General features: G+C 41.7%; 2 protein-coding genes across 13 annotated transcripts; one reads left to right on the top strand and one right to left on the bottom strand.

The window, feature by feature from the left end:
* The first annotated feature begins 391 nt into the window (after nucleotides 1–391).
* On the top strand, nucleotides 392–1,459 carry LOC125787127 (uncharacterized). Its single transcript, XM_049470895.1, has 2 exons — nucleotides 392–958; nucleotides 1,268–1,459. Exons 1-2 carry the CDS (start codon nucleotides 392–394, stop codon nucleotides 1,457–1,459), a joined length of 759 nt encoding a protein of 252 aa, XP_049326852.1.
* A 9,930-nt stretch (nucleotides 1,460–11,389) lies between these two features.
* On the bottom strand, nucleotides 11,390–17,811 carry cartl (cocaine- and amphetamine-regulated transcript-like). 12 transcript variants are annotated; one of them, XM_049471309.1, is made up of 5 exons: nucleotides 17,424–17,811; nucleotides 13,293–15,261; nucleotides 12,840–13,246; nucleotides 12,635–12,709; nucleotides 11,390–11,862 (listed from the first exon to the last, which is right to left on the bottom strand). In XM_049471309.1, the coding sequence occupies exons 3-5, from the start codon at nucleotides 13,002–13,004 to the stop codon at nucleotides 11,755–11,757; spliced, it is 348 nt and encodes a 115-aa protein (XP_049327266.1). In that variant the 5' UTR covers nucleotides 13,005–13,246; nucleotides 13,293–15,261; nucleotides 17,424–17,811; the 3' UTR covers nucleotides 11,390–11,754. The 12 variants fall into 12 exon arrangements, with proteins under 12 accessions (XP_049327266.1, XP_049327259.1, XP_049327260.1 ...); XM_049471302.1 differs by lacking the exon at nucleotides 17,424–17,811 and adding an exon at nucleotides 16,267–16,282 and having other exon boundaries at nucleotides 13,523–13,568; XM_049471303.1 differs by lacking the exon at nucleotides 17,424–17,811 and adding an exon at nucleotides 16,152–16,166 and having other exon boundaries at nucleotides 13,523–13,568.
* Nucleotides 17,812–18,223: the final 412 nt, after the last annotated feature.

The raw sequence follows: 18,223 nt of genomic DNA on the forward strand, positions 1-18,223 counted from the left end.
ACCACCAAGCAACCACCGAGCCAACACCGTGCCAATACCAAGCAACCACCAAGCCAACACCAAGCCAGCACCATGCCAATACCAAGCCTGCACCAAACCAACACCAGGCAAACACCATGCCAATACCAAGCAAACACCAAGCCAGCACCATGCCAATACCAAGTCTGTACCAAGTCTGCACCAAGCCTGCACCAAGCCAGCACCAATCCAGCATGAAGCCAACACGAAGCCGGCACCAAACCAGAACCAATCCAGCACCACACCTGCACCAAGTCAACACAAAACCACCACCAAGCAACCACCGAGCCAACAACATGCCAATACCAAGCAACCACCAAGCCAACACCATGCCAATACCAAGCCTGCACCAAGCTAACACCAGGCAAACACCATGCCAATACCAAGCAAACACCAAGCCAGCACCATGCCAACACCAAGCCTGTTCCAAGGAAACACCAAGCCTGCTCCAAGGAAACATCAAACCTGCACCAAGTCAACACAAATCCACAACCAAACAACCACCAAGCAAACACCAAACCTGCACAAACCCAAAACCAAACCTGCACCAAAGACCAAAGTCAACACAAAGCCAACACCATGCCAATATCAAGAAACCACCAAGCCAACACCAAGCCAGCACAAAGTCTGCACCAAGCCAGCACCAAGCCAACACCACCATGCCAACACCAAGTCTGTACCTAGCCAGCACCAAGCCAACACCAAGTCTGCACCAAGTCGCCAAACAGCCACCACCAAGCCACCACCAAACTTGCTCAAGCCTGCACCATGTCATTACTACACCTGCATCAAATCTGCACCAAGCCAGCACAAAGCCAACCCCAAGCCAGCACCATGGCTGCACCAAGCCAGCGCAAAGTCAACACCAAGCCAGCACCAAAGCAAGCACTATGCCTGCACCAAACCAGCACAAAGCCAACACCAAGCCAGCACCAAGCCAGCACCATGCCTGCACCAAGCCTGCACCAAGCCAGCACCATGCCTGCACCAAGCCAGCACCAAGCCAGCACCATGCCTGCACCAAGCCAGCACAAAGCCAACACTAAGCCTGCACCAAGCCAGCATGAAGCCAACACCAAGCCTGCACCAAATCTGCACCAATCCTGCATGAAGCCAACACCAAGCCAGCACCAAGCCAGTGACACACCTGCACCAAATCTGCACCAATCCAGCATGAAGCCAACACCAAGCCAGCACCAAGCGTGCACAAAGCAAACACCAAGCCTGCACCAAATCTGCACTAATCCAGCATGAAGCCAACACGAAGCCAGCACCAAACCAGCACCAAGCCAGCACCACACCTGCACCAAGCCTGCACCAAGCCAGCACCAAGCCAGCACCATGCCTGCACCAAGCCAGCACAAAGCCAACACTAAGCCTGCACCAAGCCAGCATGAAGCCAACACCAAGCCTGCACCAAATCTGCACCAATCCTGCATGAAGCCAACACCAAGCCAGCACCAAGCCAGTGACACACCTGCACCAAATCTGCACCAATCCAGCATGAAGCCAACACCAAGCCAGCACCAAGCGTGCACAAAGCAAACACCAAGCCTGCACCAAATCTGCACTAATCCAGCATGAAGCCAACACGAAGCCAGCACCAAACCAGCACCAAGCCAGCACCACACCTGCACCAAGCCTGCACCAAGCCAGCACCAAACCTGCACCAAGTCAACACAAAACCACTACCTAGCAACCACCGAGCCAACACCATGCCAATACCAAGTAACCACCAAGCCAACACCAAGCCAGCACAAAGTCTGCACCAAGCCAGCACCAAGCCAACACCACCATGCCAACACCAAGTCTGTACCTAGCCAGCACCAAGCCAACACCAAGTCTGCACCAAGTCGCCAAACAGCCACCACCAAGCCACCACCAAACTTGCTCAAGCCTGCACCATGTCATTACTACACCTGCATCAAATCTGCACCAAGCCAGCACAAAGCCAACCCCAAGCCAGCACCATGGCTGCACCAAGCCAGCGCAAAGTCAACACCAAGCCAGCACCAAAGCAAGCACTATGCCTGCACCAAACCAGCACAAAGCCAACACCAAGCCAGCACCAAGCCAGCACCATGCCTGCACCAAGCCTGCACCAAGCCAGCACCATGCCTGCACCAAGCCAGCACCAAGCCAGCACCATGCCTGCACCAAGCCAGCACAAAGCCAACACTAAGCCTGCACCAAGCCAGCATGAAGCCAACACCAAGCCTGCACCAAATCTGCACCAATCCTGCATGAAGCCAACACCAAGCCAGCACCAAGCCAGTGACACACCTGCACCAAATCTGCACCAATCCAGCATGAAGCCAACACCAAGCCAGCACCAAGCGTGCACAAAGCAAACACCAAGCCTGCACCAAATCTGCACTAATCCAGCATGAAGCCAACACGAAGCCAGCACCAAACCAGCACCAAGCCAGCACCACACCTGCACCAAGCCTGCACCAAGCCAGCACCAAGCCAGCACCATGCCTGCACCAAGCCAGCACAAAGCCAACACTAAGCCTGCACCAAGCCAGCATGAAGCCAACACCAAGCCTGCACCAAATCTGCACCAATCCTGCATGAAGCCAACACCAAGCCAGCACCAAGCCAGTGACACACCTGCACCAAATCTGCACCAATCCAGCATGAAGCCAACACCAAGCCAGCACCAAGCGTGCACAAAGCAAACACCAAGCCTGCACCAAATCTGCACTAATCCAGCATGAAGCCAACACGAAGCCAGCACCAAACCAGCACCAAGCCAGCACCACACCTGCACCAAGCCTGCACCAAGCCAGCACCAAACCTGCACCAAGTCAACACAAAACCACTACCTAGCAACCACCGAGCCAACACCATGCCAATACCAAGTAACCACCAAGCCAACACCAAGCCCGCACCATGCCAATACCAAGCCTGCACCAAGCCAACACCAGGCAAACACCATGCCAATACCAAGCAACCACCATGCTAACACCAAGCCAGCACCATGCCAACACCAAGCCTGCACCAAGTCAACACCAAGCCTGCACCAAGGAAACACCAAACCTGCACCAAGTCAACACAAATCCACAAACAACCTCCAAGTAAACACCAAACCTGCACAAACCCAAAACCAAACCTGCACCAAAGACCAAAGTCAACACAAAGCCAACACCATGCCAATATCAAGAAACCACCAAGCCAACACCAAGCCAGCACCATGCCAATACCAAGCAAACACAAAGCCAACACAAAGCCTGCTCCAAGCCATCACCAAGCCAGTACCAAGCCAATAAAAAAGCCAACACCAAGCCAGTACCAAGCCAACACAAAGCCTGCTCCAAGCCATCACCAAACCACCACCAAGCAAAGACCAAGCAAGCGTCTGATCTGCGTCTGTGACTTTCTGGTAAATTGGGCATAACACAGTGTATTGTTAACCTTAGCCTAAGAAGGCTTTTATAAAACCTGTGTTCTTCATTCATTATTTATCATTAACATTCATTATTATTGGGATATGCTGCCCAATTTTATTTGTTGTGTAAGAACATAGGAATCATTAAACTGTGCTCAATACCAACCCCACCACCACCCTGATAGATTTTATTTTTCACAACAGTGAAGATTAAAAGCTATATTACACAGCCTCTTGGTTTCACTTTGATGAACAATAATAAGAAAAGAAGCATGTAAATCACAATGCCTGGATACATGGCTCCTGGCAAAGGAGCCCTATAGTGTAAAAGGATGTGGAACAGTATTGATTTGGCTTTATTGCAAGTCTGAAACGATGTCTTGCTGAAGAGGTGCTGTTTTCCCTGAAGGCAGTGCTTTAAATGAGTAATTTTATAGGTTATTGACTTATAAAGATTTGCTGCATGTTTGCCTATAGCTCACATCCAACCTGCTGCATCTCACTGCTCACTGATTGGAATTCAGGATTCAACAATTCTGTTTCTCTTATTCTGCATGGCTCATTCTCCATCCAACACATCCACACTCATTCACACCAGGTTAACGTTGACAGTCAGAGCAAACCAAGCAATTTCAGATCTCAGCAGTTCATTGGCTTTCTCACATTACAGTTCAGTTTAATATAACCCATATACAAAGAGCAGAGACACACGCTTCAGGCTTTATGACCCGTACAGGAATAAATGATGAGCATCTCTCTTAACTGCTTTTCTAACAGCAATCACTGCGCTAAAGGACTGCAGTGTTTAGCACAACCCAGGCTATGGAGTGCTCCATTTACCTTTCCTTTGGCTCATCTGCTTCTTCTGCCTCAGGAAAGAAGTGTTTCCAAAACCTGTCTGGAATCGCTGGACCCAGGGCAGGTTTAGCTGCTGGATAAGGCAGTAGTCTAGTGCAGAGTACCACCCACCCACTCAAAGAGTGTGAAACTAACCCTTAGCGCGAGACCACCAGAACTAGTGTTTGTGGACAGCCCTCATAACTGCATTCAATTACTTTTAATAATACATGTACAAATACACACACATACAGAACACTCAGTAAAGAAGTGTTGCCAATAGAAAAAAACTCTCTGAATCAGATACACAAACCTATTGACACCTTACCTCCATATCTAGCGTTCTTAGGGATGATGGTGCTCCATGCAAGAGATCATCTCTCATTTTCTGGTGGCCCAGAAACTTTAACAAACATTAAACATACAATATAGAACCCCCAGTGAGCTACAGAGGCAAGGAAAAACTCACATGTATCTTGTACTATTACATTTTTTATCACGTATATTATCTATATACTATCTTATATATAAGGGGGATCCATTCTCCTCTGCTCAGACAACTTACGAATAAATTATTAAAAGTCATTACATATCCTTTTGGGTCTAACGTTACCTAGATACCAATGTATTCAGACTGTGTCTGTCCCCCGAGTCAAACAAAAACATCAAAAAACTAAAACAGTAAATCTAAATAACTTAACTTATATTAAACAATCGTATCCAGACTGTAGTACTAACACTTCAAGCCTAAAGATTGGTTTACTTAATATCAGATCTCTAAATTCAAAAGCAGTTCTAGTGAATGAAATGATAACTGATCAGAAATTCGATGTTCTGTGTCTGACAGAAACCTGGATTAGGCCAAATGAATATGTAGCATTAAATGAAGCCGCCCCTGCAGGCTATAATTATATACACAATCCGAGATTGTCCGGTAGAGGAGGTGGGGTCTGCATACTTTTCCGAAGTACCTTAGTTAGCAATCAGAAACACTATGATAATTTTACTTCTTTTGAGCTTCTTTACACCAGTATAATTAATCCAGTTACAAAAAAGAATGCATTTTCTTTAATTAATATCTACAGACCACCAGGGACCTATATAGAATTTTTAAAAGCATTTAGTGATTTTGTCACAGATTTAGCAGTAAGTAATGATAAAGTGATTATAGTTGGAGACTTCAACATTCATTTCGAAAAATTGGATGATCCATTAAAAAAGGCATTCACATCCATTTTAGACTCAGTTGGTATTATTCAAAATATAACAGGACCTACTCATTACTGTAATCATACTCTGGATTTAGTTTTGACCCTGGGTGTGAGCATAGATAACCCGAATATTCGTTCTCAAACCTCCGCAATTTCAGATCATTACCTTATTTCATTTAAACTACATCTTAGTCATAATATACCTACAACCCATAGCTACTCTATAAAACGTTCAATTACGCCTTTTACAGCCCAACAATTTACAGATAAGCTTCCCGATTTATCAACTCTAATGTATTCTCCTATAGACCCAGTAGAACTAGACAAACTAACCAAAGGTTTAGAAAATACCTTTCGCTCTACCTTAGATGTTGTAGCACCCCTTAAACATAAAATAGAGAGACAGAAAAAGCTCACACCGTGGTACAATGATCAAACTCGTAACTTAAAGCAGTTAGTACGAAATTTAGAGCGTAAATATCGATCAACTAAACTGGAAGTGTTTCACTCTGCGTGGAAAGACAGTCTTGTAAAATATAGAAAAGAACTAAATAAAGCCCGCTCAGCATATCTGGCCTCACAGATCGAGATAAATAAAAATAATCCTAGAGTTCTCTTTAGTGTTATTTCCAAATTAACTAAAAACCAGGCAGGTACTGAACCTCAGATCCCAGCCATTCACACCAGCAACGATTTTATGGACTTCTTCAATAGTAAAATTGAAAACATTCTGGATAAAATTAAACAGATAAATATTACATCCTCTCTGTCATCTGGTCTGGCTGATCTAGAACAAAACCCTGTTACTGAAGTTAGGTTGGAAGTCTTTAACCCACTTCCACAGCTAGAACTAGAGAAAATTATCTCCTCTTCAAACAGCACAACCTGCACACTTGATGCTGTTCCCACAAAATTACTAAAACAGGTACTGCCAGATAATTAAACCTCTGTTAATGATAGTAAACTCATCACTCGCCCTGGGCCATGTACCCAAAGCCTTTAAAACAGCTGTAATTAAACCTCTGATCAAGAAACCAAATCTTGATCCTAGTGTACTGTCTAACTATAGACATATTTCAAACTTACCCTTTATTTCTAAGATTTTAGAAAAAGCTGTAGCCCAACAACTTTGCTCTTACCTGCAAAGAAACCAGATCTATGAAAAATTTCAATCTGGATTTAGGCCTTATCATAGCACTGAGACAGCTTTAGTTAGAATAACAAACGATCTACTTATAGCCGCCGACCAAGGCTGTGTTTCCCTACTCGTACTTCTGGATCTGAGCGCAGCCTTTGATACAATAGATCATACTATCCTTTTAGAAAGACTAGAGAACATGGTCGGTGTAACCGGAACTGCCTTAGCATGGTTTAAATCGTACTTAACCGATCGCTATCAGTTTGTGAGGATAAATGATATGTGTTCCAGTTATACCAAGGTAAGATATGGAATTCCACAAGGCTCTATATTAGGACCGTTATTATTTACATTATATATGCTCCCACTGGGCAAAGTTATTAGAAAACACAATGTGAATTTTCATTGTTATGCGGATGACACGCAGCTCTTCATATCAGCCAAACCTGATGACAGAGTGAGATTAAAGAAAATCGAGGATTGTGTAGAAGATGTAAAATCATGGATGTCGCACAACTTCCTCCTATTAAATAGTGATAAAACAGAAGTTCTCCTATTAGGCCCCAAAGCTGCTAGAAATAAATTATCTTAATGCTAAATCTGGCTGACTTCTCAGCCACCCCTAGTTCAGCAGCTAAAAATCTTGAAGTTATCATAGATTCAGATCTAGCATTCGATAAACACATATCTAATGTTACTAGAACAGCTTTTCTACACCTCCGTAACATCGCCAAGCTAAGAAATGCCCTATCACTGCATGACGCAGAAAAATTAGTACATGCCTTTATTACCTCAAGGCTAGATTATTGTAATGCGCTACTGTCTGGATGTTCCGGCAGTAACTTAAATAAACTTCAGCTAGTTCAAAATGCTGCAGCCAGGGTCCTTACTAAAACTAGAAAATTTGACCATATTAGTCCAGTACTATCAGCACTGCACTGGCTTCCAGTCAAATTCCGCATAGACTATAAAATTCTCCTGTTAACGTATAAAGCCCTACACGGGCTTGCTCCTGAGTATTTACAAGACCTCATCTCCTGTTATGAACCACCGCGATTACTTAGATCTCAGGGTGCTGGTTTCTTAATAGTTCCTACAATTCAGAGGAGCTCTGCAGGAGGAAGAGCTTTCTCTTATAAAGCGCCTCAACTCTGGAATAATCTCCCCCAATATGTTCGGGACTCAGACGCAGTTTCAATTAAGTCTAGACTGAAAACTTACTTGTTTAGTTTAGCTTTTGGTAATTAATGTTTTTCCCTTTAGTTAAGGCTGTAGATTCAGGGGTTCATGGACAGAGGGAATTGTGGGTAAACTGAGATGCTGGTGCTGTTGTTCTCCCACTGCACACGGTCACCCAGGTTTGTGGACGGTGAAGTGGGTGGATGCTTCAGGGAGCCTCCGTGTCTATGTTACCTTCTGTCTCTCTCCCTTTAGTTAGGCTGTTTTATTCAGTTCTGCCGGAGTCATTAGATAATCATACTCTGATAATGTTTTATATTCTCAGTTTTGCATAAATCCAGTTAAAACTAATTCCATCTCTCTGCCTTCCTCCGCGTTACTGACTGCCCACCTGTCTGACCCGATACCGATGTTGGACCCTCAGACTGTCGCGTCTCCTGTCCGGCCAGACTGATGGAAGTTTCTGAAGTCAGCTCTTCTCCACCACCACCACAGATCAGCTGCTCATCATCCATCTTACTCTCCACTACAGATTACATCCAAGCCATTAGTGGCGCTATTACACTCCTGAATATATAAAACCTATATGGATGTATAAAAGACTTTTTACATTTTAATTTAAAAGCTGTTTGACCAGTGGTAGGATGGTCCCCCAAGGTTTCTTCCTCCTCCTGCAGCTCTGAGGGAGTTTTTCCTTGCCTCCGCGCTCACTGGGGGTTCTGTATTCTGTATTTTCTATGTTTAATGTTTTGCCTGATTCTTTGTTCTGTAATCATGTTTCTGTAAAGCTGCTTTGTGCCAACACCAGTTGTAAAAAGCGCTATACAAATAAATTTGATTTAATTTGATAATATTCACATGAATAGAAACACCAGTAGTGGAACACTACGTAAACTTTAGTGGTGAGTGAGCAACTAGTCTGAGGCAGGTGGCATAAACTGGATTTATGGAGAACAGACAAAATGTAACTATCAGAGTGTGACTGCTTACTAACTAAAGAGAGAGAGCTGGAAGATAACATAGACATGGAGGCACAAAGAAACACCGGCCTCCACCCACTCCACCGTCAGCAAACCTGAGTGACCGTGTGCAGTGGGTTGTAGCATCTCAGTTCACAATTCACTATATCCATGAATCCCTGGATTTGCAGCCTTTATCTTAGGGTAAACATTAATTCCCAAATAGAAAGAGAAAGCTCTTCCTCCTGCATATATTAATAAACAAGTCTGTGTAGGGCTTTATACCTTAACAGGAGGATTTTATAGTCTATAATATAATCTATAATCAGTGCAGTTTTGATAGGACTGGACTAATATGGTCCAGTGGTGTGCAGTGAGGCCCTTCTATAATAAGTGCATGTAAATATTTACATACTTTTTAATCAGGAAATATACATTATAGTCAGTGTTCTCAAGTCTCACGCTTTGAGCGTGTGACACACGCACCTCAGCAGTTCACACGCTCACACGCCACACATGGTATTTCTCACGCTTGCCAATCCATTGGCTGTATATTATAATGTACTCTCGTTGAGCCAATCAGAATATAGATCGCTCTGTTGCAGACCTAATGAAAGAGGGTGGAGTGTCAGCCAGAGTGTCAGGCGCAAAGAAATTCCCAATTTCAAAGTTCTGAAACACCCCCCAACTAAAGAAGAACTGCGCGCACCCCCACCCCCTCCTCATTTGGGAAGGGTGTAGTAATGAGTCTATTAGCAAAGTTCTAGGACAATATAACCAATCAGATTCATGATTTTCACTCCGGGGGCGGGGCCATGGCTGTCTAATTCACTTGGGGGGGGTTTGCAGAAGGGTTACCCACTATATTCACTGCACGCCACTGATCTGGTGAAATCTTCTAGTTTTAAGAGGAAGCCTGGCTGCAGCATTTTGAACTAGCTGAAGTTTATTTAAGTTACTGCCGGAACATCCAGACAGTAGCGCATTACAATAATCTAGTCTTGAGGTAATAAAGGCATGTACTAATTTTTCTGTGTCATGCAGTGATAGGGCATTTCTTAGCTTGGCAATATTACGGAGGTGTAGAAAAGCTGTTCTAGTAACATTAGATATGTGTTTATCGAATGCTAGATCTGAATCTATGATAACTCCAAGGTTTTTAGCTGCTGAACCAGGGGTGGCTGAGAAGTCAGCCAGATTTAGCATTAAGTCTGATAATTTATTTCTAGCAACAATCAGATCAGATAATCATGGTTTGGACCATAATCAGACTTCCAGTGACTCCTACCCTGTTCTCTTAAAGTTATGATACTATGATTTATTGTTTTAAAGGCTGTACTCAGGGCTCAAGCAACATCAGCAGAAATCCTCAGCCTCGGTCGGCGGCAAGATATTGAACATGTATTATCTTAAAGGTACATTCTGTAGGAAATAAGAGCGAGCATGTAAAGAAGCTACAGCAGTCCAATTTCAAAACACCACAGATATTGTGACGCACTGCACAGTCCAAATAGGAACGTACTGCTGAAGCCTTGCTAACAAGAGCTGCCAGTGCTTTAACTCAGCATGTTTCCTTAATATCCGATGATACATCCTGATCATTTTATCATTTACTACTGAAAATATAATCCTTAATGGTCCTTTAAGTAAACCAATCTTTAGGTTTGAAGTGCTGTTATTTTATCTTCCTCTTGGTGAATCATTGTGGATATATATTCACCAGACAGGTCATTAATCCATCACAGATTTAAAAAAAGAACAATCTCACTTTAAATAAATATTTTTAAAAAATCTCTAAATACAAACATTCAAAATGCCGCACTGTTGGCAGTGTAAACCTGGCACTGGTGTTTTACATAGTGGCAAAACATTACAATAAATGGTTCAGTAGAAATGTTAAAAAATATTTTGCAAAACACATATTTGACATATTTTCTTTTTTTTGTAAAGCTGCCATTTCAAATATTATTTTATTTGTAATACTGTCCCATAACAGTTATGGTAATGTGCTGTAGGTCTCTGGGAGTAAGTTCATGTTGTAAAAACTTGCAATGTTCTGCATTGGTTATTCATTATAAAAAAAATATAGTCTTCTTTTTGGGCTCCCCTGGTCAAATTACACACACGTTTAATTTAGTAAAAATTAGTTCATTACCTTTGCAGAGAAACACTACAGAGACAGTTCATCTACATAATTCAGCATATTGTCCAAAACATTAACAAACAATAATAATATATATATATATATATATATATATTTTTTTTATGTTATATTATGTATTTGTATTACTTGTATCAAATATGTTAATTTAAACAAATACAAAACAAAATGTAGCTCTAAAATGTGCAGAAACATAAAATGTACTTATTTATCCAAACTGCACTAGTGTGTGTGCGCGTGCAGGAGAGTGTGTGTGTTTGAATGTGCGTATGTGTATTAAGCAGGTATATGTTAATGTGGAAGCAGCTGTTATTGCTGGGCTGTGCAGCTGTTTCTGCTGCTAATTGTAACTTTAGGAGAATAATGGACCTTCATACATTAATAATGATGGTAAAAAAAACAGCATCTCTGAACTGACCTGCTTATTCCAACCCAGAGACTCGGTACAAAGGAAAAGTCATTAAACTGACAGGGATTACACAGAGGCACAGGAAATGAGGGCTTTACTGTGAAAAGTGTTTTTTTATTTATTGCATGCCATTCACTATTTTTTAAGAATTGCTCCAGCTGTCAAGCTGCTGGACTATAATCACCATAATAATCTCTAAACTCTAAAACACAACCTCAGCCTGAAGAACTGTATAGAACAGTACAGTTCTCTAACAGGAATCCATATATTTAATTAATTAACTACTTATATATACAGTTTTATGTTTTTGCATTACACAGCTAAATAAAATCCCAACACCAATTATAATTATAATGCACGGTCAGAAGTTTCGGTGCTACATGGTAAGAAAAGCCTGTCCTGCTGGAACGTTCCTCTGAACAGATCCTCTATCAGAGCGTCTGCCAAGGCTTCAGATGCACTTCAGCAGGATGGAGTTACAGTAGGTCCCTCGACTGCATTCACACAGCGGACCCCAGCGTGGACCCAGCCGCATCGCACAGCGAGATCCAACCAAACACTAAACACAAAACACCAAACTTATAACACCTCTGAACATCCTATAACATTTCAAAACATATTATAACATTTTAAAGCATCTCATAACACCTCATAACACAACAACTCATAACAAATTACAACACCTCATAACATCTCATTGCATCCAAGAACATCCAACTCCAAATATATTTAATCCTTTAGAAATAAGCACAGTTTAAAGAGACAATAATTAAATTAAGTTTAGTATGCACAAAAAGAACAAAGTGGAAAAAGAAGATGAAAGTGAGGATGAAGAAAAATTAAGTAGAAAGTAGAAAAGGTAAACTTCAGGAAGAAATAGATAATAAAGAAAAAGTAGAATAACAAGGATGTAATGATAATACTAATTAAAAAAGAATGCTGAATAGAAAACGATGTTAAAGAAGAGCAAGTAGTAGTAGAATAAGAAAAAGAATGAATGAGAAGAAGAAAAGGAAAAGAAGAGAAAAATAAGAACAGAAAGAAGAGAAAATTAAGAAGAGAAAGAAGAGAAAAAGAGGCAGTAGAAGGAGATTATAAAGAAGAAAGAATGAAGTACAATGAAAAGTACAAAAAGTAGGCAAAACAAAAGAAAGGAAAGAAGAAGAAGGGAAATGATGATTAAGAAGGAGTGAATGGTGAAGTAAAACAAATATTAAATAATAATAAGAAGATAATAGTAAGTAGAGGTGAAGAATAAAGGGAAATTAAATAATAATATTAGTAGTAAATTAAGAAGAAAAGGAGGAAGAAGAGTGTTGAGTAAGACTTGCCTTGGGGATGGCCCGCTTCTCTGTTGATGGAAGGTTGTCCTGAAATCTTCCCAGAAGTTCTTCCATGGCTTCAATCTGCACCAATCAGAAAACAGCTCAATAAATTAGATAGATGAATGGATGGATGTGCATACTATATGTATTTAATATTTTTATGCTTATTGTGTTTGATTAATAAATCTTGTAAACATTTAGTGTTGCTCACCAGTTCTTTCTTGGCGGTGATGTCGGGGTTTCTGCCCTCCTCTGCAGACTGGTCGGGTGAGAGCTGGCCGCTGCAGATAAAGATGAAGAGCGTGATGAAGAGGAGTGCAGAGAGAAGTCCTGAGCTCTCCATGGTCCTGAGATGAACTGCTCTCACCGACAACATACACACTCGCTCTCACACACTCACACACAACCCGTGAGGAGTAGGAGGTCCCTCAGTCCGGCCCACGGCTGCCTTTATATAGAGCACTGCTCCGCCCCCTGGCTCCAATCCACGGGCTACACAGGTCTCCAATCAAATCACCGCAAACACCTTCATCACATCACTGCAAACACCTTCATCACATTTCCGCAAACACTTCCATCAGATTACTGCAAACACCTTCAGCACATCACTGCAAACACCTTTCTCAGATCACTGCAAACACCTTTCTCAGATCACTGCAAACACCTTCATCAGATCACTGCAAACACCTTTCTCAGATCACTGCAAACACCTTCATCAGATCACTGCAAACACCTTTCTCAGATCACTGCAAACACCTTCATCAGATCACTGCAAACACCTTTCTCAGATCACTGCAAACACCTTCATCAGATCACTGCAAACACCTTTCTCAGATCACTGCAAACACCTTTCTCAGATCAATGCAAACACCTTTCTCAGATCACTGCAAACACCTTCATCAGATCACTGCAAACACCTTTCTCAGATCACTGCAAACACCTTTCTCAGATCACTGCAAACACCTTTCTCAGATCAATGCAAACACCTTTCTCAGATCAATGCAAACACCTTCATCAGATCACTGCAAACACCTTTCTCAGATCACTGCAAACACCTTCATCAGATCACTGCAAACACCTTCATCAGATCACTGCAAACACCTTTCTCAGATCACTGCAAACACCTTCATCAGATCACTGCAAACACCTTTCTCAGATCACTGCAAACACCTTCATCAGATCACTGCAAACACCATCATCACATCTCCGCAAACACCTTCATCTGCTTTAAGTTACGAGTTTGATCATTGTACCACGGTGCGAGCTTTTTCTGTCTCTCTATTTTATGTTTAAGGGGTGCTACAACATCTACGGTAGAGCGAAAGGTATTTTCTAAACCTTTGGTTAGTTTGTCTAGTTCTACTGGGTCTATAGGAGAATACATTAGAGTTGATAAATCGGGAAGCTTATCTGTAAATTGTTGGGCTGTAAAAGGCGTAATTGAACGTTTTATAGAGTAGCTATGGGTTGTAGGTATATTATGACTAAGATGTAGTTTAAATGAAATAAGGTAATGATCTGAAATTGCGGAGGTTTGAGAACGAATATTCAGGTTATCTATGCTCACACCCAGGGTCAAAACTAAATCCAGAGTATGATTACAGTAATGAGTAGGTCCTGTTATATTTTGAATAATACCAACTGAGTCTAAAATCGATGTGAATGCCTTTTTTAATGGATCATCCAACTTTTCGAAATGAATGTTGAAGTCTCCAACTATAATCACTTTATCATTACTTACTGCTAAATCTGTGACAAAATCACTAAATTCTTTTAAAAATTCTATATAGGTCCCTGGTGGTCTGTAGATATTAATTAAAGAAAATGCATTCTTTTTTGTAACTGGATTAATTATACTGGTGTAAAGAAGCTCAAAAGAAGTAAAATTATCATAGTGTTTCTGATTGCTAACTAAGGTACTTCGGAAAAATATGCAGACCCCACCTCCTCTACCGGACAATCTCGGATTGTGTATATAATTATAGCCTGCAGGGGCGGCTTCATTTAATGCTACATATTCATTTGGCCTAATCCAGGTTTCTGTCAGACACAGAACATCGAATTTCTGATCAGTTATCATTTCATTCACTAGAACTGCTTTTGAATTTAGAGATCTGATATTAAGTAAACCAATCTTTAGGTTTGAAATGTTAGTACTACAGTCTGGATACGATTGTTTAATATAAGTTAAGTTATTTAGATTTACTGTTTTAGTTTTTTGATGTTTTTGTTTGACTCGGGGGACAGACACAGTCTGAATACATTGGTATCTAGGTAACGTCTCTTTGTAGCTCGCAGACGGTCGGTTAAGCCTCTCTGTCTGCGGCCTGGTCCCGGCTCTGGATTGTCAGCAGCTTCTAATACTACTCTGCCGACTAACTAAAAGACTATGAGCTATGCTGCATGAAAGTAAGGCAGCACCCTCCCGCATGGGGTGGACACCATCCCTACCTAAAAGACCAGGCTTGCCCTCAAAGTGTAGCCAGTTATCTATAAAGCCCACATGATTTTCTGCACACCACTTGGACATCCAGCGGTTCAGCGAAGAAAGCCTGCTGTAAGCTTCATCACCACGCCTCATTGGGATGGGGCCAGAGCAGATTACCTCCATCACCACAAACACCATCATATAACTGCAAACAAAAAATCATATATCACAATATGTTATTTTTTATACCACAATAACGATATATATCATGATATACCTCATTTAAGTATGTTTTCAGTTATTCTTCGAAAAAAATGACAAAATAATATCATTGCGTACTTACTTATTATATTTATTTAAAAATAAATCAACAAACACCATTTTTATTAGTTTCCATTAAGGAGAACTTTCACTTCCAGTTTTCGTTATTTCGTTTGTTTTCGTTAACAATAAAACTTGGTTACTTAGCTATATGGTGATATATGCTTTATGGTGATGCCATAGCTTTATATAAAATAAAAATAGTATTAAAAAACAGATGACTACATCACAAACTATTTCCTGGAGCTGACCCGGCCGGAAGAAAGTGATGGGAAATCTTGGGTCAGGTCCGGGCAGAGAAATAAAAGTCAAAGTATCCTGCTATTTAAAAAAATGAAAAATTAATAACAATAATAATATAGTTCTGCATACTAGAGTTTAGAAAGTCTGCCTGAACCCGAGCCAGAACGCGAGCCTGACTGACCCGATGCCTGAATTTGGGCCGGCGAGAGTTCTCACCACTTTCCTGGCGCGCTGTCGGGTTCGGCTGAAGAAAATGGTCTGTGGTCACCTTGTGGTCACCTTCATCAGATGACCACAAACACCTTCATCACATCACTGCAAACACCACTATTAGATCACTGTAAACAACTTAATCAGATTACCGCAAAACCTTCATCAGATCACTGCAGACACCTTCATCAGATTAATGCAAAAACCTTCATCAGATCAATGCAAACACCTTCATCAGATCACTGCAAACGCTTTCATCAGATCACTGCAAACACCTTCATCAGATCACTGCAAACACCTTCATCAGATCACTGCAAACACCTTCATCAGATCACTGCAAACACCTTCATCAGATCACTACAAACGCTTTCATCAGATCACTGCAAACACCTTCATCAGATCACTGCAAACACCATCATCAGATCACTGCAAACACCTTCATCAGATCACTGCAAACACCTTCATCAGATCACTACAAACGCTTTCATCAGATCACTGTAAACACCTTCATCAGATCACTGTAAACATCTCTATGAGATCACTGTAAACACCTACATCAGATCACTGCAAACACCTCCAATCAGATCACTGCAAACACCTTCATCAGATCACTGTAAACACCTTAATCAGATTGCCGCAAACACCATCATTAGATCACTGCAAACACTTTAATCAGATTACCGCAAACACCTCCAATCAGATCACTGCAAACACCTCCAATCAGATCACTGCAAACATCTCCAATTAGACCACAGCAAACAACTTAATCAGAACACTGCAAACAACTTCATTAGAACACTGTAAACACCTCAATTAGATCACTGTAAACATCTCCAATCTGACCACTGCAAACACCTTCATCACATCACTGCAAACACCTTTATAAAAAAAACTGCACACATTTCTTTCTGATCACTGCAAACACCTCCATCAGACCACAGTAAACATCCTCAAATAGATCACTGTAAACACCTTCATCAGCAAAGGTTCTGGCTTGCATCAGTTGGGAGAAGTAAGGAACAACAATGAACCTGCAACAAATGAACCTTGCCTGCAGATCTAGGCAATGATAACAAAAATAGTCTACTTCCAAAATCACAGTGATGGCTGTCTGTTTAATCTGAGATGCCTAATCTAACAAAAACCCCTGCTAGTGCGTTATCACATCATGTGGGAGACTAGGGTTCAATTCCTGGTCTGGGTGACTGGTTGCTGTGCTACACCAATAAGAGTTCTTGGGGCAGACTCCTAACACTACATTGAGCCACCTCTGTAATAGACATTATCTTGTAAGTCACTCTGGATAACAGTGTCAGCTAAATGCCATAAATGTAAATGTAAGGCAGCTCAACTCTTCAGCCTAGAAATCACCCTCCAAAAGACTCCAAGTGATTCCCCACCAGTCCGTCCCTAACCATCAGCACTGCCCTTCTCACATTAGCAGCAATCAATCAATTTACCACCATCTCCTTTGATCAACAAGGAGATTGGAAATAGGCTGAAAGTAAACAGCACCTTTAGCAGGCTTTACCAGAGAGAGTGAAGCGACACTGACCTAAAGAAAGGCACCAGAGTCACAGTCTGCTTTCTTACTTGGCTCTGTCTGTAACTCCTGTGACTTCTGGAACATTTCCATCAACTGTGTCTCTGCTCCAACGTTAAGGTCCTTGAGCAGATGGGGTTCACCAGTGTAGAGCCCATGCTCCATGCACAGCTTCATTGGGCAGGTCACACGTGTAGCAGGGTTGTGCCGTATGCTGAGCTGTCCTCTGGCTGACACAAAAGGGGGCATGGTCATTTGCATTGTCGTATTGGAAACTGCATAGATGTCCTGAAGGCAGCATATGTTGGTCCAAAATCAAATCAGAGAAATATACTGACACGCCACTGTACCATAACAGAACCTGGCTTTTGGACTTGTTGCTGGTAAAAGTTTGAATGCTTCTTTTAGTCTACAGCAGGGGTGTCCAAACTTTTTTTGTTGGGGGCCAGAAGGAGAAATATATTTGAAGTCACGGGCCACAGACTCTATAATAAAACAAATAATGAAATATACCACTTTAATAATGCTTTTTTCCTGATTACTTTCATTTACACACCATTTTACTTGAGTTACTATCTTTATCTCTGACAGTGTTGTGTAAATTAAGATTTTTCAAATTGATGTTTAATTTCATGATGTCTCTTAATATTAAACTTTTAGACTCTTTTGCTCCGTTTTTCTGCGCTAGAAATGCACCCTCTCGACCCTTTGGCTCGTTTCTGACACCTAGCGTTTAAACTTTGAATCTCACATTATAAAAACCTGTTTAACAGCGGGCCAACTTTCATTCTATTTCTAAAATATCTCGCGGGCCGCTCCAAAAAAAGGAAACGGGCCGCAAATGGCCCGC

Source organism: Astyanax mexicanus, chromosome 23 (genome assembly GCF_023375975.1).
Source record: "Astyanax mexicanus isolate ESR-SI-001 chromosome 23, AstMex3_surface, whole genome shotgun sequence".
NCBI classification, from domain to species: domain Eukaryota; kingdom Metazoa; phylum Chordata; class Actinopteri; order Characiformes; family Acestrorhamphidae; genus Astyanax; species Astyanax mexicanus.